Below are 21,623 nucleotides of genomic sequence, written 5' to 3'. Positions count from 1 at the left end.
GAGGCACGATCCAGATACTTTCTGATTTGTCCAATGGAGCGAAGAGCGTATGATGCGGACTTGCAAACATTGTTCACGTGTTCACACATTGTCAGATGTTTGTCAAAGCGTGACACCAAGATTACGAACCGAATCTACCGGGGCGATATGACTTTGCCCTACTTTCACACTCTCAAGGGGAACAGTGCAGGTAAATCGCGAACTAATGTGCAAAACCTCAGTTTTAGTTTTCGCATCATTTAGCTTGAGCTTGTTTGCTAAATTCCACGCTTTGACATCCTGAAGACAATGTTCCAGATTAGAAACAGATTGAGATCTCTGCGAAGGATGGAAGGAGCAGTACAGTTGTGTGTCATCCGCATACGACAAACAGTTAATACCGTGATTTGTTATAACATCTTCTAATGGGGCCGTATACATAATGAATATTGACGGCCCCATAACAGATCCCTGGGGCACACCATATTCTAAACTGTGCCTACGCGATATGTAAAGCGAATCTACAGCCACGGCCTGCTCGCGATCAGATATGTACGACTCGAACCATTTTACAGCACTTCCTGTGATTCCATATCTACTTTGTAGCGATTAAGCAAAATACCATGGTCTAGAGTATCAAATGCGGCTGACAGATCTAGCAGCACTAGGATCGCTTCTTTATGACAGTCAAGCGCGCACACAACAAGTCGTTCTGGGTTCGCAGAGGAGTGCGGTTTCTGTACTGCAATGTGTTCTGTATGCAGACTGGTGATTTGCGAGAGACGGTTATCATTCATGTACTTATGAAGTTGTTCAGCGGCAGCACGCTCTACTACTTTGGACAAGAAAGACAGGTTGGAAATCGGTCTATAGTGCGACAGCACCTCGGGATCAGCGTTCGATTTCTTGATGACAGGAGTGATGTGGGCTCTCTTCATACAATGTGGCACATTCCCATGTTTCAACGAAAAGTTGATAATCCTTGTTATGGCAGGCAACAGTTCATCAATACAGCGTTTGAGTAGCCAAGTAGGCAATGGGTCCAACGAGCAGGATTTCGGTGACATGTCAAATATCAGTTTTCTGATATCATCTTCAGAGAGCTCATCATATTCATACAACTTTGTGGCGCACAGAGCTTCTGGAGATGCCGGAAGACTATCAGAACAAGGAGTGTCCAAATCAGACCTGATCTTTGCGATCTTACTGGTGAAATAACCACCAAAGTCATTAGCAACTGTAACTCGATCACCCGAAGGTAAGACAGCGTTGGTTTTGAAGCCACATATCTTATCAATGGTGCGGAAGAGTTGTTTAGAGTCACAGTTCGCGATCTGAGATCTGTGGTAATCAGTCTTTGCATCTTCCAGCAAATTACCATATAGCTTGCATTGCTCTCTGTAGGTCTGCCTGTCGACTTCGAGTCCTGATTTAAGCCAACGCCGTTCACAGCGCCGCTTCTCCCGCTTTGCGTCACGCATGGAATCGGTATACCATTGAGCATGAGATCTGATAGTAATAGACTTAGTAATTTCTGGTACATGAGAGTCAACCAGATTGGAAGTGGCGACATTGTACTGCTCTAGGAGGTCCTCAGGAGTCTCACAAGGAGAAGTACAAAGTGGTGAAGCGGTGATGTCATTGCGAAACTGTTCCAGGTCAAGAGTGTTGAACTTCCGAAACTGATCAATTTCTTCGACGCCGGGGTCGGGCAACATCTAAGCTGCACTTCACAGCTACGTGGTCAGACCAGAGTGAGTTGTCTGCATGCAAGCGCGATATAATGTTTGCATCAATGTTACTGATGATAAGATCCAGAGTATGTCCACTCCTGTGCGTCGGAAAATCAACAAGCTGATTTAGTCCTGCATTATCCAGTAATTCTTGAAGCGCCCTGGTTTCAGGATCACTCTCCACATCGACGTGTATGTTAAAGTCACCAGCTATAACGACAAAACCAGGAATTAAAATGATGGTCTCCAGGAGAGTTGAAAAATCCTCCAAAAACATGGTTGTAGTCAACTTGTTTCGCCCGGAATATGGCGGACGATAGAGAGTGAATAGGCGCACTGCTTGGGAACCAGAAGAAATTGTCATATCTAAATAGTCTATGGTACAGAATTCTTGACTTTCACGTAGTTTAACTTTGAACCCCTTCTTGATGATGACGCAAACTCCTCTACCACGCGTCTTTGATATCCGAGGTTTGTGATAGAAGTCATGGTCAGGAAGCATGTTTTTGATATCAGCGATTGTTCTTTTATCTCTGTCATCTCCGAATAACCATGATTCAGTTAGTGCCATAATGTCAATTTTGTTTGAGATGACATAGTCACAGATTACCGTAGTCTTGTTATTAATTGACTGCGCTGTTCCACATCACAAAGTTACATTTCAAGTTCGAAGAACAACTGTTAGACACAAAAGGTATTCGGACTAAATTAGACCTGTTGAGATTTGATTTCAGTTTAGTAGTGCTTGATGATGAGTTATTGCACAATTGATTTCGATCACGTTGTTTACTAACACCACCTCGGCATCCACGGAAGTTTTCCTGGCAATGTTTAATTGACACATTTTGGACCACAACGATGACTTAAGACGATTGTTTTTCACACTTTCTCCAACAGCAAGAAGATAGTCCCTGCTATATGCCAATGGTCGCATTACAATAAAATATAAGTTGTACAGCTTATGCAATGCACGGTTCAACGATAACGACGAGACTATTACAATGGCTGACATACTGAAAGTTAAAAATTCAAAATATTACAGACTTCAAGAGATCAGCAACTTTTAATGTCATCAATATTGGCAGAACATACTCACAGATATTGTGTAGAGTAAAACAGAGTCATTTAGGCACAAAAACAGCAAATTTACATCAAATATTACGAGAGCGATGTGAAACGATATGCAGCCAACATGAGGGCGCTATCTTCTTATATGGGAGGGAGACAGACTTATTTTATTTAGGGCAGTAGTGCATTTACCCCTATCAGGAATTAAACTTGTCATATATGATGATGTTTGTGTTTCTTTTAAACTTGGCAATACAATGTAACCGCAGGATTGTGTATTTATGCTAAAGGCCTATTTCGATTTCAGAATTGGGTAAATGTGGCATATGACGAGACCGTCTCAAAGTCGTTATTGAGGATGAAGGCTTTAAAAATCATCGTCTGGTTTGCAGCAGAGTTCAATCTATATAATAAGTACCTCCTTGCATTAAAGAGTCTGAATAAGGCTTAAAAAATAGGTTCCTTTTTTTTAATGTCAGATTTTGATATTTTGGTTTATAATTTCAAAATATTTGATTTATGTATGTTTAACTGCAGTATAAACAAATTCTGACTCGATTCTAAATACCATCATTTTGTGAAAATATCAAGTCCCATAAGCATGATAAGTATTAAGACAAAGTTAGAGATCTGGTCTTCTATGATAGTCAGACAGAGGTGCACAAAGCAAAAAACAGAAAATTGTACATGCATGTAAGCGGCATCCACAGATTTTTCTTACCCCCTTGTATATTCCAGGTCTTCATATTATTATATTAAAGCTCCAATCACAGAGCTTGGTGAATGACCTCTTTTGACCTCTATGACAAGAGTGATCTAGTTGATTGTGGAGTCCCTTGATATTTGGGACTGAGCTACAGATATGACCAGTATATAACCCCGTTTTCTGATTTACCTATGACATCATCATTACACCATGACAGATGGGATTTAGTTTACTATTTCATAAAAGTTTTGCTGTAAAAATAAAAGCAGTTGTCTTCTGGAAAACAAAACAGTTTAGCTAGCCTTCTGGGGGAGAGGTATTTCATGTTATATGATATTTTAGCTGAAAAGCCGCTATTTTTAAGGAAAATATTCCGCCCAGATTCAAAGAAACCGTGTGTCACGCTCTAACCATGCCTGAATTTAGCAAGTAACATGACCCCTACAACCAGTGGGGAAACCTGGTCATATAAACAGAAAGGAAACTCCCCTAGTGTAATCTAATAGACTGGGCAACACAATTGATTAACCATAGGGCATGGATACTGACTGACTTGAGGAAATAGGGCATACATCATGATAGGCAGTTTGTCTCATAGTGCGTTTGAACCAACTCATTGTCCGCATTGTTTTAAAGGAAATTTGAACCATAGTTAAGAGATAATGAACAATACAAGGACCTAAGGTGTTGTCACTGGGGATTTTTTTTATCTTGTTAGAAGAGGGGAGGGAGGCAATTTGGTAAGCAATTTACTTTCTGGATGTTACTGGACACCCCAATTTCCTCAACTGAATGCCATGAATATGAAGTTTGTTCAAAAGATGCCTAAATGGATGACCCATTAAACCTGGCAAAACAGTATGGACATTTGATTAATTCTAGTTCACAGGTTTGGACAGTATGGACTTTTGACTAATTCTAGTTCACAGGTTTGGACAGTATGGACTTTTGACTAATTCTAGTTCACAGGTTTGGACAGTATGGACTTTTGACTAATTCTAGTTCACAGGTTTGGACAGTATGGACTTTTGACTAATTCTAGTTCACAGGTTTGGACAGTATGGACTTTTGACTAATTCTAGTTCACAGGTTTGGACAGTATGGACTTTTGACTAATTCTAGTTCACAGGTTTGGACAGTATGGACTTTTGACTAATTCTAGTTCACAGGTTTGGACAGTATGGACTTTTGACTAATTCTAGTTCACAGGTTTGGACAGTATGAACATTTGACTAATTCTAGTTCACAGGTTTGGACAGTATGGACTTTTGACTAATTCTAGTTCACAGGTTTGGACAGTATGGACTTTTGATTAATTCTAGTTCACAGGTTTGGACAGTATGGACTTTTGACTAATTCTAGTTCACAGGTTTGGACAGTATGGACTTTTGACTAATTCTTAAGAGTTCACAGGTTTGGACAGTATGAACTTTTGACTAATTCTAGTTCACAGGTTTGGACAGTATGGACTTTTGACTAATTCTAGTTCACAGGTTTGGACAGTATGGACTTTTGACTAATTCTAGTTCACAGGTTTGGACAGTATGGACTTTTGACTAATTCTAGTTCACAGGTTTGGACAGTATGAACTTTTGACTAATTCTAGTTCACAGGTTTGGACAGTATGGACTTTTGACTAATTCTAGTTCACAGGTTTGGACAGTATGAACTTTTGACTAATTCTTGTTCACAGGTTTGGACAGTATGAACTTTTGACTAATTCTAGTTCACAGGTTTGGAGAGTATGAACTTTTGACTAATTCTAGTTCACAGGTTTGGAGAGTATGGACTTTTGACTAATTCTAGTTTACAGGTTTGGACAGTATGGACTTTTGACTAATTCTAGTTCACAGGTTTGGACAGTATGAACTTTTGACTAATTCTAGTTCACAGGTTTGGACAGTATGGACTTTTGACTAATTCTAGTTCACAGGTTTGGACAGTATGAACTTTTGACTAATTCTTGTTCACAGGTTTGGACAGTATGAACTTTTGACTAATTCTAGTTCACAAAGTTTGTAGGTCATTAGTCCAAAGCATTCAAACATGCTAAAGTTCGATTCAGACTCCACATCCCAGCGCGATAAGATGCTTTAAAAACATCGCAGCAATGCGCAATGAAAATAAAATGTACATTTTAATTTCATCACACGATGCTTCCATGTTTTTAAAGCATGTGGGTCTACATCTCCTTTTATGGTCATTCCGTTTGATTTTCCAGTAGTCAATCACAACCGTGCACAGCTGCGATATCGCAGCGCGATGCGATAAAGTTGAACAAAATCCAACTCCATCGTGGAGCGAAATTTCCACCGTGCGATGAGAATTTTCACCACCGAGCTCAAATTTCAGATTTTATAGCATTGCATCGCATTGCGATTAGGAGTCTAAATCGGACATAACAAAACACCTTTGAATTAATTTTGAACACATCTTCATTCACCTTGAAAGATCAAGAAACAGGTTTGCAGACACATTGATCATGTTGATGTAACTGATGTCTGTGTCTGCTGCTGCAATAAATCCAGGGTTCAGAACCAGAAAGCCGTAACTCACTATGACCAGCTCTCACAAAATGAGCACAAAGTTGGCTCCTTCCTTTGGTCTTCAAAAATCAATATTTGTCTATTGTTTTCCATTGAATTTTGTCATGAATAATGGACTGTATTTTCTATAGTTCCCTGGCGACTTTATGCTCATTTTGTGGGAGCAGGTGATTGTGAGTTGAGGCTTTCTGGCTCTCAACCCTTGAAATGGTTAATATTTCAAACTAAAACTGCCTAAATCCAGTGTCATTATCGCTTGTTGGCCTTGAGTTTGATAGTTAACAAGATGTAATCTTACGTCTTGATGAATTGCATGCTTCATTCTAGTTAAAGGCAAAACTCATCAAAATTCAAAATATTTGGGTGCTGTTGACCATCAATTTTCAGCAATTCTCTGAAAATTCATTATGAGCTTTCATAGACCATGTATATGCCAAAAACACAGTCTGCAATATCTGTGATGAAATAAGAGCCAGAATTTTAGACCTCCACACTATCAATTCCCATTGCATTATGGATTTATATCATCAACGATAGTTTAATTTTGTTGTTGCAATATCCAATCACTTCTGATTGGCTGCTGGAAAATCAAGAATTTAAACAATAAAAATACATCTTTCTTGAGATAGCAATATATCTCTTAGATTAGGCCTTTGAAACTCAATTTCTGATGAAGAAATGATGAAAGTCAAGAAATGCATTTTAAAATGATGAAATACACAAAAAGGGTCATTTTTTAAAACACATTGTAAACAAGACGTTTTTTAGTTTGACAAACGATAATATACGAAAACCTTCATTTTTGGAAGTTAATGACGCACACATATGATCCGTCAAAACAGGGCATCTTTGAAAATCATTCAAATTTTGAGCTAATAATTGCGATATCTCTATAAAAAAAAATGGGCGTTTTCAAATTTCGCGCACAAGGATATGCGCGCCTACCCACAAATACACAGAACGCAGGGAGTGGGCACGGAAAAATACAAATACTTTGGCCAGTTGAGTGCACACACACACCTTCACATTTATCCATGGATCTGACAAACAACATCTAGAAGAAGTAATTCCAACCTCAAGGTAAAATTGATCAAAATATAGCATAGGGACCTAGACATTGAACTTGGGTTGGGATTAAAATGCTTTACAATTTGATAGGTTTTGATTGAAGACTGTAAGCACCAATGACATAACAACACCCACTCGCCCTTCTACCCAGACAAATACTGTCAAAGTGCACATTTCTGTGCTACATTTATTCACGGTTTTTGCGTTCCAAGCTTCCTTCCACTGCAAAAATAACAACATGCGAATAGATTCCTTTTGTGTATAGGTCAACGTAAGGAAATTTTGAATCACAACTTTAAAAAAAAGGGAAACAGTTCATAATTGGCAAACCATGAAAAATTAATCACACGAAAATTTCCACTTTTACAGTATACCTGCAATATTTAGTTTCACCCTTCTAGTCTGTGTCATAGGCTAGAATTTGACAAGTGGGTGGGGGGAGGGGGGGGGGCAAGGCAACTTTTAAGGGGGGAGGGGGAATTGACAAAAATGGGCTAAAAGTATAAAAATCTTAAATATGAGGTTGGCCAGCATCCAACGGGAGAGTGCAGCTGCCCCTCTTTGCTACGCTTCTGGCACCTGCTGTAATGTGTAAATATCTTTATTTATCAAGGTATTCAAAATCTGTGATTCAAGTTTAAAGCCTTTAACATTTCATTATTCTAATATCATCAAATCCCATCGACGATAACTAGATCGTTAGGCTGTGACAGAGACTAATACCATATTACATAATTGTCTGGAAATCATAGTAGGCACGTTCAGACCCGAATTATTACTCGAGTTAAATTTTTTACAACCCGTGATAAAATACCACAAATATTTTCGGTAACTTGACTGATTGTCTATACATAGCTTACCCCGACCTTTTAACACGACCTGCTGATGTGAATTTACCACGACCATTTTGTATCCAGGGATAATTTCCGGAAGTAGCGCGCAGGTTCTAAAAGTAAATATGCAGTCCGATTGTAAACCAATTTCATTCGAGTGAAAATTTGCAACGGAAAATGGAAAACGTGATGCAAAACATTCTAAAAGAATTTGATTTAACTGTTGACAAAATATTTGACCAAAATGTTTGCCCAAATATAATGTTTTAAAAACGTATTCATGATCTTTATATAACCCGACATTTAAATGCTATTAAAAAGTTTTGTATAACATGTATTTGCATGGTCATTAGGCCTACACTCTTCAGCGAAGAAAAAAATGCACGCCTTGATTCATGTAAAGTAGTTTAGAGCAAGAACTGACTGAACGCCGATGGTTAATTTGTAGTGAGGTCAAAGCTGCAGATGTTTACCTCGACTGTTACCTCTAGTGCGATCCACACAGGCATCAACCTCGACTGCTTCGGTCGGGTTAAGGATTTACCTCTGACTTTTTTCAGAGGTAAATCAGTCGGGTTAAGGTCGGGATAAGCTGCTCCGACTACTGTCCAGACGGGCACAAACTCGACATTTATCACGAGCTTACCCCGACTGGGCACTTTACTCGAGGTAAATACCCCTTTACTCGAGTTAAATACCCTACGTCTGAACACGGCTAGTGTAGGATATACATACAAGCTATATGATAGCCGTATATGATATAAGATCCATCAGCAGATGCAGATTATGATGGGGAAAGCACTAAACCGAGATAACTGGCTCCAATTTCAAAGAGAAAATACTTGCAATCCGAAGACCCGCAAAATTTGAACTTTCCAAATCCATATTGTTTATAATTTAACAAATGAAATTAATTTTTTTTAATAATTACACAACGAAATATCACTTACATTACAATATTTTTAGAAAATTTAATTTGATCCAATACTTGTTATTTTCCATACAACATATTTGACCTCAATCTTCCACAAAATTAAGTTAAGGTCTATTTGATCACAATAGGACATGCTGATTTCATATCATCTTCCAAAATTATATTTATCCCATCAGATTCCATTTAGTACAGTAGGGTAAGTCATTTTTGTTTGGGCGCTTATTTCCCTCAACCAGGGCCGTATCGTACCCAGAAGCCTTTGATCAGGGTGGGCAGCAATAAGAATAGCCCCCCCAAAAAAAAAAAAAAGAGGGACTATCTTTTTGATTTTCCAGGAGAGCATTAAATCTAGAGCATTTGCAATAGAATGTAAGGAGAGAATGGTCAACTAAGGAGAGCTAAAATCACTCTCCTATATCAGATTTAAGGAGAGCAGAAGAAAGTGGTTGCTCTCGCTCTCCTCAAAAGGCAGTCTTTGTCAAAATAGCTTGATTTGCATATTTTAGGCATGTAGTCCAGGGTGTGTGTGCACCCCCTATACCCCCTGGATACACTCCTGCCACAATCATAAAGTATCAAACCATGATATCTGGCCTGCCCAAAGACTCCTCCCTAGAATATTGTTCAAATCTCAATGTCTTTTTGTATTGAAGTGGACCCTAACAATCAAATAGACGACTTCTTTTTTTAGCAATCATAATTATGTATTTTGTCTGCATGTAGTTCCTATCTACAATGCAAACATTGCAAGAATCGTATCGTAGCACATTCTTTGACATTATGTATCTAACATTTCTGAATGTAGCATTAACATTATGAAATAACATCCATGTGAATGGTATGGATTGCTACGAGCTAAAGAAATACATACGTTTATAATAATAATATGTTGCATGTTTACTTGACTACTTGTATGTCTTACATTGAATGGCATGTATAATATTTGAAGGCATATCTGATGAAATATTATTTGGCTAACATTAATGCATTGGATTGCTTTATAGTATATAGAAAGTTTTTTGGAACAAAAGAATGAAGTGAAGTAAATTTTCCTTCTTCTCAGAGAAAAACTGGAATTTATTTGCAGGAAAAGAAAATTATATTCTTTTTTCAATTTCAAGAAAATTAGACCTTTACGAACTTGGTGAAAATGTATTAAATCAGAATCAATATTGGGCATCAGGCCACTAACAGTCGAACTTGAGTTCCCAGTAACATGATTTCTGAAAACAAGTGATGTAACTTTTTCATTATTCATTATTTTTCTGCCTTTCATTATATGACCAAACTACCAAACACACATGTAAAATGTGTTGTTATTTACCCCTCACTCACTTGAAGATGGATGTTTAGTCCAAATGAGATTCAAAAGTATATTAAAAAGAGTCTGCAAGGTTGGTAGCAAAATAAACGGATATTCATCATTTTTTGGAAAATCACAATAATGAATTCAAGTGAGGGTCAAAAAATGAAGTGAGGGCGGGTGACGGGAAACTCAAAACTGATGTCAAAAATATGAAATGACCTAAAATTGGCCTGTAATGTCCCGTTGCAAACAAACGATTGACTTCCGGTAACTTGCAGCTACTTGACTCTGGGTTTAAATGCAGTATGGAGGTACCCACGAAACAGAGCATTATCGGTAAATACTGCACAGTTTTTGCATATTTATGCCTACATGCCTATTTTGGCAAGGGGAAGGAAAGAAGGAAGGAAGAAAGAAAGGACGAAGAAAGAAAAAACTTTTTTTCACGGATTTTTTAAACCAGAGACCCCCTTGCCATGGGGATCTACCTTGGACGACCAAGCTTTCCGTGCCCATATGACTGTTTGCATGATGACGCAATCGCATCACGTGGGATACCTGCACTTGCAGATGCTTTGCGAATTGAGATTTTTTGATGTGTGGTATGATTAGGGTTAAATGAAAATTCTACTTTCAGGTTTTGTCCATACAATTTTAGCGATCGTGACAGCCAGCAAATGCCAGTTTTAAGCTATTTCTGCATTTCAATCACTTTTTCATGAGGGAGGGAGGCATTTATTACAGGGGGCATCTATTACAGACATCATAGTAAGGAGACATCTGAAGAGGTCAGTATGTCAACTCCTAACTCATGGAGGTGCCATCTTAAACCAATTGATTCTGTCAATTATGAATGCAGCACCTCAAATGCACACAGTTCAAGTAAATATTGATTTTGGGGTAGAATATTTTACTACACACTATGGACCACAATTGCCTCATCCCAAAGGCATAGTTCAATAACCTCAATTGAATAATCATAGGGCAAAATTTGACATCAAGTTGCAGAGTATGAGTTTTTGTACCCAAATTTTCAAAGGTCATTCTATGAATGTACTAATGTATTGGGATTAAAGAACTGTGCTTTGACAGATGAGCATGTTGTGGATCCTAGTGACAGCAGCATATCCTGATTGGAATTTAAATGATAAAATGGTTGAAAATGTACATATTCGATCTTCAATTCTTTGACAGGGTTGCCAAAAAATTCAGCCCAAATCGCATTCCAAATAATAGAAAAGTCAACCATTGGGTTCTATGGGACAGGAAACTACCGGAAGTTGTGCAGCCACTGATGAAAAGTCGCCCAATTTTTGTCTTTAACCATTGGTTTCTATGGGGCAGAAAATTGTCAAATCTTCAAAAGTCACCCAATTGGGCTACCAAATCTTGGGTTTGGCAATCCTGCCCGTTAATAGTAAAGCAGGACAGCGCAAAAATTGATGTTCGTTTAGGTGTTAAGGTCACTACAAATTTTTTGTGGATGTAGAATATTTGATGTACAAAAATATCTACTTTATTTAATCTATTCCCATTCTATTTCCAATTATGTTCAACTTCTAAACAAATGTTTGATGACGTAAAATCGATGATATATTTCCACCAGACATTCTAAATAACAAAATATTGATTTTATGTTTGTTTGAAGTTAAACATTACTGGTAATAGAATGGGAAAAGATTTCAAATATCAAAGACATGTTATATCGAATATTCTACATCGAATACACCAAGTCAGTATGATAGGAAGTTCTGACAAGAAGAAAAGCTGACAATTTGTTGTCTCATGTAGGCCAGAGCTCTGCATGTAGACAGTGGAGGCACCGTGAATTTTTTTTCCCGGGGGACATTGAGGGGCAAAGTGAATATCAGGGGGAGCAAAATCAACCAATTACGCAAAAGGTGAAATTTTTGTAATTTTGGGTTTTTACTGGGGGGGCAAGAGTTCTGACGGGGGGCATTTGCCCCCTCATGCCACCCCCCTGGCGCCGCCATTGCTCATAGATACTAGATGAGTGATGATTGGCCAAAACTGATTGAATATGGTGCTGCAAAATAATGGCACTGAGTACGGCTGGTATGGGTAGGGGTATTTTCCCCTCATCTAAGATATAAAAAGAATATACTTTTTTTGCCCTAAAACTGTCAATTCAGCATTTTGCAAATTTTACAAGAATTTTACACAAGATTCAAAATCTGGGTATAACATTGTGTACGTCTTGACTTATTGCCCAATCAGTGGTACAGTAGAGGAAATTGTTGCTGCTATAAATGATTTGTAAAGTAATGAGAAACAATAACAAATTGCAATTAGCAATGCAAACTCATCCAGATCTATAGATGTCCTAATTGAGTGGTGCAGGTTAATGCTATATATGCAGTGACCTAAAGCGTAATTTAAACAAAGATTGGGATTCAGGCAGACCAAGAGAATTCATCATTGTTTTGTGGCTCTTTACATTCGAAGGTTGAGAACCAGATAGCCTTAACTCACGATGACTTGCTCTCACAAATATATGTATGAGGGAGATGTCAATTTTTGAAGTGACTGCATGGTATGTGCCTGTAAATAGGCTCCCTTTTTCCTACATTTTTATACCCAATGACCCCCTTCATTCTGTTATACCCAGTGACCCAGATAACATTTATTGCTGATAGGTTCCTATACCCATCACTTCTCAAGTTTAGGGCTCCGTTGTATCACAAAGATAATCAAGATTTGTTTACTTCCAAGTTCCAAGTATGAGGTATTTTGCCACGCATGAAAGTTAGCCACTCATGCAGTTGGAAATTTTGATGCAAATTCCATGGAAATTTTGACCAATTTATAAATTTTACACCCTGGCCAATTTGTGCCTATTTTTGCATTTTCTTTAAAATTATAGCACATTGGATTGGTGACAAGTAAGATATGTATGTTATAGGGGTAACGGAAAATTCAGCAACTCGAGGAAATATTTGATTTATTGATCAAATATTGGTTTTCCATTATTTTTGACAGTGCAACTCCACAGCTGTTGTCTGTGCTGAAATAAAATTTCCAGTGCAGTAGTTGTCGTCCTTGCCCCTATAATATAAATATCTTACTTGTCACCAATGCGCTATGATTTTTGAGAAAAATGCAAAAATAGGCACACAATTGGACAGGGGTGTAGTATCCCCTTAAATGATTGTCTTTCAAATAAGAATCGTTGGAAATTGTTCACATTTCTTGAGGAAATGTTGTATATTATTATGTTCCCAGGTAACAAAAAACATATTGCAGACATTGTACAGTATAATTATGCATTTACTGTGAAGGTCAGCCGCATTATTATGAAACTAAGTAAAAGACGGGTTCCATCAAGCTGAAGAAACGCAGCATGCCAGGCAAAGTCAATGCAAACAATAAATATGTTGAAAATAACATTTTGGTTTCCATGAAAAGAAAACCATTAATAGCAGTGTGCTTTATTTGGTGAGACTTAATCAATCGTGTGTGTCTCTCTCATTGATTCTGTGTGAAGGGGAATGACATGATGGTGAAGTACTCCGTCAAGGTCTTTTGGACAAGGCTGATCAGTGGCGGTACGAACAGGGGTACCAAGTGGGGGGGATTTGTCCCCCTATAGGTCAAGAATTATAATGTAAGACAATTGTATCAGAATTTATAATAAAATTATTGTTAGTACTCACTTAATTCTAACCATTTGGCTGATTTTGGCCATCTCTGCACCCATGTCCTATCAGGACTACTGCTAACCGTGTGATGATCATGTTGACTATATCTGGTACTGTCCTCATCCTCCGTGTCGCGAGAACCGCCGTGAGGTGGCACTCGACTCGTTGGAGTCTTGCTTGATTCTATTCTGGAGTCCATATGCACAAGTGTATGCCCCTTCTTAGGGGGTTCCATGTTAGGTTGAGAAGGGGGTCGTGGTACTGGCACAGTAAGGGGAGCAGTGGAAGACACACTACGCTGCTGCTGCTGCTGATGGTGGTGATAGTGAAGATGCTGCTTAGCTCGTGTAATTTCCTCATCATAGTCCGATTTTGATAACGGCGGACTGTAATCGCCTCGTTTTTGCACCCCTAGACATGCCACCTCAGGAATGACTAATGGTTTACGCCATTCTTTGGTGCAGCATTCAGCGCTGCACTCATTTTGGCATTGTTTGTTAGGTGGTGTGTAACTACGTTCTGGTGAAGGTCTATCGTGCTTCTCTGTGATGAGTGGACGGGGTCTCTTGCCCGCAGACGGCTCATAGACTTCAGGAAAATGTCGTTTCGACATCTTAGAGTTTCAGTATTTTAGTGGTCTGTAAAAATAAAAGAAGAAAAAGAAAGACAAAATTAAGGGATTGTGATTTGCAGAAACAAAATTCACTGAAAGTTAAGATTTTTGCATGTGTGATGTGATTAAGCTAAATAAATTGTTTGTCGCTAATATTGATTTTGAAAAAATAAAACGCTGTAAATGGTGCATGAAAGTAAACAGAAAACTGAAGTTTGAATTCACGGTTCTACAAACGACTGACTCACTTTGCTTCATCGCATCACATAATAGTATGCGGTAATGACAGGCCCGTAACCAGGGGGCTGCATGGACACCCTCCCCCTCCCTCCCCCCGCCCCAAAAGTCTCCCCTTTTTGGTCAAAAAGGTCCAAATTTTGACAAAAATTTCAAAATCCTCCCCCTTGTCCAAAAACATCCAAATTTTGAAAAAATTGTCCACTTTTTCAAAATCAGCCCTCCCCAAAATAAATCCTGGTTACTGGTGTGGATAAATGAGTGTGATAAATGTGAAAGTAATTATTATATTAAATGCGACATCAAAATGTAGATAGAATAAATGTCTACACTTTTATCAGCTCCATTCAAGGAATCAGAAAGGTTGTCGAATTCGGAAACCATCCATAATGTACTAATGCATTGGCCTGTACTGGATCTGTACAAAATAGCTCTGATAATTCCTTTTAAAAGAACCTTTTATCCACGTTAATTTTCTACGATACAAAGAAGATCAAATCTCATATTATACAAGAAACATGGTTTGCAATTTACTTCGAATTAGGAACGGTCTCAACAAAATGAGAAAAACATGTTTTTAATTCTATCCACTGCTCTGATAGCCATTAATTATCATGAAATTGGTTTGTACTACCATCAAATTCCTTTGCAACTTGCACCATTTTGCGCAACAATTCTCACAAAAAACAACACGTTTTGTAACATGCAGTGTAGAGTAGTGTAGACAGTTGGTCACTCAATCAATGCCGGTGTTATAAAGGTCTCCTTCACACAATGAGCATGGACTTGACCTGGTCGCACTTGCCCTTTACCTAAATATTCATACAATGTGTGGTCAACTAGCCAGCCAGAGTCAGTCAAATGCCATTTATAATACAGTGGTCAGGCCAGAAATTGACCCTGCATGCTCAGTTAATATCATGAATTAGGAGTTGGGCACTGCATGTACAAAACAACTTAATTTCCCAATTTCACCTTAGGTTTTTAGTTTCCCATGTTATTGATTTGCCATTGCAGTTACCCACACCCAGGCGATAAGCTGAAATTTCTTGCCTTTTTTAGTGTAAGAAAAAAAATGGAAATTCAGAGACAGAGTATTCTTCACTGGTAAATTTTGGTGATATGCTTAAATTTCTTACATTTTTTTGTGTAACGTAAGAAATAAATGCGCCAATCTGGCTTGAAATGGGGGGAGGGACCTTCCATTGTTAAAAAGTGGCTGAAAATAACAAAAAAAGTGGTCATTTCGCCCCTGGGATTGACGCCCATATACTAGTATGTTGTCATCATTATGATAAATCTTCCTGGAATGAATGCTTCTCTAAGCCTATATCTAGAAGATAATTTTCTTCTTTTTTGTAAAACTGCTATTCAATCCAAATTAATACATGATTAAAACTAAATTATGCAGAAATGGTTCAAATTAGTCTTGCCACCAATTAGTTTCAAAGTGATTGTAGTCATATTAGCAGTGACCCACTTATTTACTTTTGAATAAAAATTATCCAAAACTGGGTCAAAATTACTTCCTGTAATACAATCAAACAAATTTATTTATCTTTTTTCCTAACAAAAGTGACATTTACTTTAATAATCTAGCCATCACCTATAGCAGTAAAACCAAGACATGTCAAAATTTTCTATTCAAATATTTTGACTATAAATTCATACAAATTTTCAATTTACAGTTTCTTACAGTGGATCAAGGCCAACCTTTGTCATTTGGTTCTAAGAAATGCAATTTGGTGGCATTCAATATGTTCAATAGGAGACCGAATTTTGGATAGAAAATATTAGTTTTTATAGCCATGACCTAGTATTTGATAATTGGTTATTTTGCTAAGCTTGACCAGTGGAGCTTGGAAACCAATGTTCCATATCACTGCATGTGTATAACTGGATATATGAGCAGTGATCAGCCATGGAAGAAAGAGATGAGAAGGAACCACAACGACTTCGATCGGCCAAGTTTTAATCCGCTTATCTATTGACGCATGAAAAGAAAAGCTATCAATGGTACTTACTTTCATGTATGATCCATTTACCGCGATCGATGCTTGGCAAAATCATTACTGGAAAAATTTATAACAAACCCATCCACGAACAAACAAACGCTACCCAGAAGTAAGATTATGGAATTTCACTGATGCTCTGAACATGTATAGTAGCTTTGTTTTGGGATCTACAGTCAAACTGTTTTCTTGATCGTGTTGTGTAGAAAATGTCCTATAAAACATCGAAAAGGTAATCAAAATCGGCCGTTTTTTTTGCCGAGTTTCATCTTTAGCAAATAAGGTAAGATTTTGGTGACTTTTCGATGAAAAATAGATGTAAAATGTTCTTAAATAATGCACAATGTTCGGTTGAGTCCGGTACATAAAACCTGCTTAATTTAATAGTTTATATGTGTATAATCGTAACTAGCTAACTCGTTTCAGTGCCAAAGACTGCCAACTCTGAGAAAAAAGTCATCAAAGTTCGGAAAAATTGGGCAAAATGGAAGAAAAGGATGTAGGCCATCAATGACCGATGATCACGTCACCAAAGAAAATCCTATAGGGTGCTTGCACGGAAGGTCATTAGTTCAAATCATCCTTCACACACGCTCCGGAAGACATGCAAATACATGGAATACAATACCAATCACCTATTTAACGCGGGTATTGATCAAAGTAAATCCTCATGAATAACAATGTCAACTAAATGTCGGTAAAGGGAGTGGACAAAGTGAATGCGTTCGTTGTGGTTCCTTCTTATCTCTTTCTTCCATGGATCAGCATACCCAGAAATATCAGTCTCAATAGCTGCCTCAGGTCCGTAGCCAGGATTTTATGGGGTGCAAAGACTAAAAATTATTCTTTTTGTGAATTTTTCCTTCAAAAAATGGCTGATTTCAATATTTTACCAACCAAAAAAAAGCCCTTTGTGCTAAAATCATGTAAAATCAGCCATTTTGGACCAAAATTTATTGATTTTGACTGAAATTGTTGAAAAAAATTGTTGAAAAAAATAATTAACTCAAGGCAGCTACATAATGCATGATTTTTTTTTTATCGCACTATTGCAGCAAGATGTAGGCATACTGCATATTATGGGCTCTATACCATATATAGATAAATTCACATCTGTACTTTGTTTAGTAAATTATTAATACATAGGTATCATTTTTGCTGCTGGATAGAATTTTACAAAACACAGAAATTCATCATTATTTCAAAACTTGTTAAAATAAACATTCATTCTGGTCAAAAATAGACCATTACCCTCTATTTTTTGACAAATTTCATAGAAAGTTCATGATTTGGACTATATTGTCTTTGATCAACATTTTTGGCCCAATTTTGCAGCCCTTTTGCAGATTATAACAAAAACATGGTTTTCAACATCATTTGATGTTTAAGGTCACTGACAATTGATCTTGAGTTTCCTGAACATAATTTCTGAAAACAAATGAGGTAACTTTTTCATTATTCATTATTTTTCTGACTTTCATTACACGAGTGTAAAACACACTGTTATTTTGATATGTTTTTTTTTTTTTTTTTTGCAAATATAACCAGTTTTTATTGTTATTTTTTGGAAAATCACAATAATGAATTCAAGTGAGGGTCATAAAATAAAGTGAGGTGGGTGACAGGAAACTCAAAATTGACTTTCATCAGCCTAAAATGGGAATTTTCTTAAACGTGTGCAGAATTCAATAGCTTATTACTGAATAGTCATACAACAATATGACAAACACATTGGAAGCTATATACAATCACAAGAACTTTGAAATTAGACTAATGATAGTAGGCTCACTAGTACTATATTTCATATAGAAAAGCTGTATAGTTGACGAAAATGATAGAATATTTGGCTCAATCTTGAAAGTGAAATACAGCGAGTTACAGGTGAAAAAGAAATACGGAACTTCTTTTGTTATTGTCTTCAACAAGATAATATTCATCTTTCAAAGAATAGAAAATCCAATTTTGATGAAGTGTTCAGAATATATAGCGGGAACATCTGAGACGAAAACACCTGAAGGGATTGGAAGCGCACCTCTTTCCTGTGTTTTTTACCCATGCTTATTTCCCGGTCTGTTACGAATGCAGGATCTGTATGTTAGTAGTGCATCAGTTCACACTGATTTGGTTATAATTGTGACTCTGAAATTGTGCTTATTTTAAAAATATGTTTCTTTACTAGATTGTGAATAATTTTATTTTTAATATGATGCTTATTAAAATTCATAGAATATAAATAACCTAACTTAAACCAAAATGTTATTTTTTGGTAAAAAATCAATGCAAGGAATCTTTAAGAATAAGAGAAATTTGAGTTTCTATTCACAAGAAAATGATATTATATTATATTGCTTTTCTTTGTTTTCAACTAGTTTTAGATCATGTCAAAAAAGATTGTGACCAAGTTTGATTTTTGTCGGATGGATTAGATTTTTCTGTAAATCAATTAAACAAGTTGGTTGATCCGAGTATGCGCATAAAGCCGCTACAGACCTGGCTCATTGCATGCGCATAATTCAGGTGGCGCTGCCAATCCTTTTACATATTTTCGTTTCCGGGGTACATATAGCGTGTTAAATGGGTCATCATTATCAACTTGTATATACCCAACAAATAAACTCTTTTTAAATTTCGGCCAGCCATCCAAGATTTTTGGATGGCCAAAACATGGTACCATGTTTAAAAAAAAACCCATAAAACAATTATTCCAAAATTGGGGTGTCTGACTGAACCTAGTTTCATACTGCCCACTTGATATGGACCAGATTTCATTAAATGTATGCAAACATAATTATCTACATTTGGCATATTTAGAACAAAAAATCTCTATGTACAAAAGTACACCAAACATAACAGCTTGTTTAATACTAAATATGTCCGATCTAGATTGGTTACATATGACATACTAGCCTATATATTGCATGTTGTTTGAACATATGACATACTAGCCTATATGTCACATATTGTATGCTGTTTGAACATACAATATTATGACATTTAACAATCAACAACAAAAATATTTTAGCACCAATTGATACTAACATTTAGATATGAGTCAACTTGTATTGAATTAGATATCCATGCAAATGAATATGATATCATCATCTTCATTCCAGGGAAAATTAAATCTACTTAATCATGCTCAGAAATATTGACTATGTTGCTTAATTTTGATACTGCCTCCCAACATTTTTTGGCAAAATCAGCCCACTTTTGACCATTTTGGGGTTCTATATTCTAACAGCTCCTACGCCCCCATACTATTACTATTGACCATCCTGCATGGATCCATGACTGAGTGTTTGGTTAAAAAATCAAAACTTTCTAAAATAAAAATTTACCTAGACAAAATTCTCTTAGCAACAACAAAACATATTATGTATCCAGAAAAACATACCTAGTATAGTAGTAAGCATCATAGAAGTAGCATGGAACATTTACTAGGCCTACATGACAGGTATCAGGTACAGGTGTATATTCTGAAAACCTAGAAACTATTATATCTTGTATATCCACAAACCATTACTAATTACTAAATGGAAGCCAGTACACCTTGCTAAATCTAAACCTCTATTATCTTGGTGAACTTACCCTTGCAGAAAACACAAATTATCTAGTTGACAATGCATCACAAACGCCCACAATTTTATGGCTAAAAAGTTTGAAGGCTCTAATCCCATGCACTAGTAAGTACGACACCGTATTGTTGTATAGTCAATGCACAGCGCTGCTGTATAGCCATACACTGTATAGTTGTGGTTTCGTCAATGTACGACACAGACTCTGCAGCATACATAGGCAAACCTATTGACCCATTTCCCCCTATAGCTCTCCCATACTAGTTCCTTACCCTGTTTTATTTCCATTGCACAATTTCCAAGGTGCAATTCGACCAACTGACAGCCAATGGCAGTTTAACTGTGGTTTCCTACACTGCTGCATAGCAAACACCGAAATTGAACCTGCCCTCCCCTAGCCAGGGTTATTCAATCCACACTGTGCCTATTGAAACTACAGGACCTGCTGGCCAATTGTGGTTGTTCCATTTATGCTAATAGGGACAAATCAATGGTAGTGGGATCATAACTCGGGTAGAAAAACAAATAAATTCTGTGGTAAGTTAGTGAGCCTCTTGGTTCTGCTTTGCCAGCATAGAGTTTTGGGATTAAATGACCTGAAGACTCCTTGACACAAAACAAGCAAGGTGATTGTACATGTACCAGATGCACTTAAATTTTGGGAAATTTCACTTTCTCCATAATGTTTCCCTTGAATTAGAGTATATAGGACTATTAGGAAGTGCTGACATACCAGTAAAATGTCTAAGACATAGTTTGCAATAAAAAATGTTATTTTTAGATATCTATTTTCTCCGTAAACATTATATTTCATGAAACTCATGCTGAACACTTGATCGCTGAGTGATTGCGATATATGAAAAGCGATAAGCAATTGCAAAATTAAAATACATTTTAGGACATCCATATGATAATTTTTGTTTTTAATTAATTCACTTCCGAATGTTAATGATTATCAAAGGCTCGGGAGATCGATCCGCTCGGTGCTCTGAAAGCGGAAGTAGATACAGACAAAACGGTCAGCAATATTTCATTTTTATAGAATGTTAGAGCAAAATGATAAACAAACTGAATTTGAATCCTGGGCTACTGCAAATTCCGAAGGAAAGCACTCCTCAAAATTACCAAAACAGTCTTGACAGTGGCTTTCACTATCTTGAAAAGATTCAAAATTCAATTCACACTGTATATACACTCTTTTGACGCATATTCTGAATCTAAACATTCGCTCAGTAAATCTGCTGCAAGGGACATCTGACTTATGGGGAAAAATGTCATCTGAAGAAACAAACATGGCATACATTATATTATCAACTACAAAAAAATATCATCAAGAATATATTACATCTAACAA

The 21,623-nt window shown here is 37.0% G+C and overlaps 1 protein-coding gene across 3 annotated transcripts in view; it reads right to left on the bottom strand.

Moving 5' to 3' along the window:
* Positions 1-21,623, bottom strand: part of LOC140141852 (uncharacterized) — a 625,910-nt gene that overhangs the window by 104,632 nt on the left and 499,655 nt on the right. For 2 of the 3 annotated variants that reach the window (XM_072163721.1, XM_072163722.1), the window contains one exon: positions 13,848-14,470. In XM_072163721.1, the coding sequence (XP_072019822.1) occupies positions 13,848-14,445 (598 nt within the window). In that variant the 5' untranslated portion in view covers positions 14,446-14,470. Of the gene's footprint in view, positions 1-13,847; positions 14,471-20,282; positions 20,426-21,623 lie in introns of those variants that run through there. The other variant, XM_072163723.1, reaches the window with a different exon arrangement.

The sequence above is a fragment of the Amphiura filiformis genome, chromosome 20 (assembly GCF_039555335.1).
Source record: "Amphiura filiformis chromosome 20, Afil_fr2py, whole genome shotgun sequence".
NCBI classification, from domain to species: Eukaryota; Metazoa; Echinodermata; class Ophiuroidea; order Amphilepidida; family Amphiuridae; genus Amphiura; species Amphiura filiformis.
Note: the sequence above shows the minus strand (reverse complement) of the source record. Positions and strands in the feature narration are given on the sequence as shown.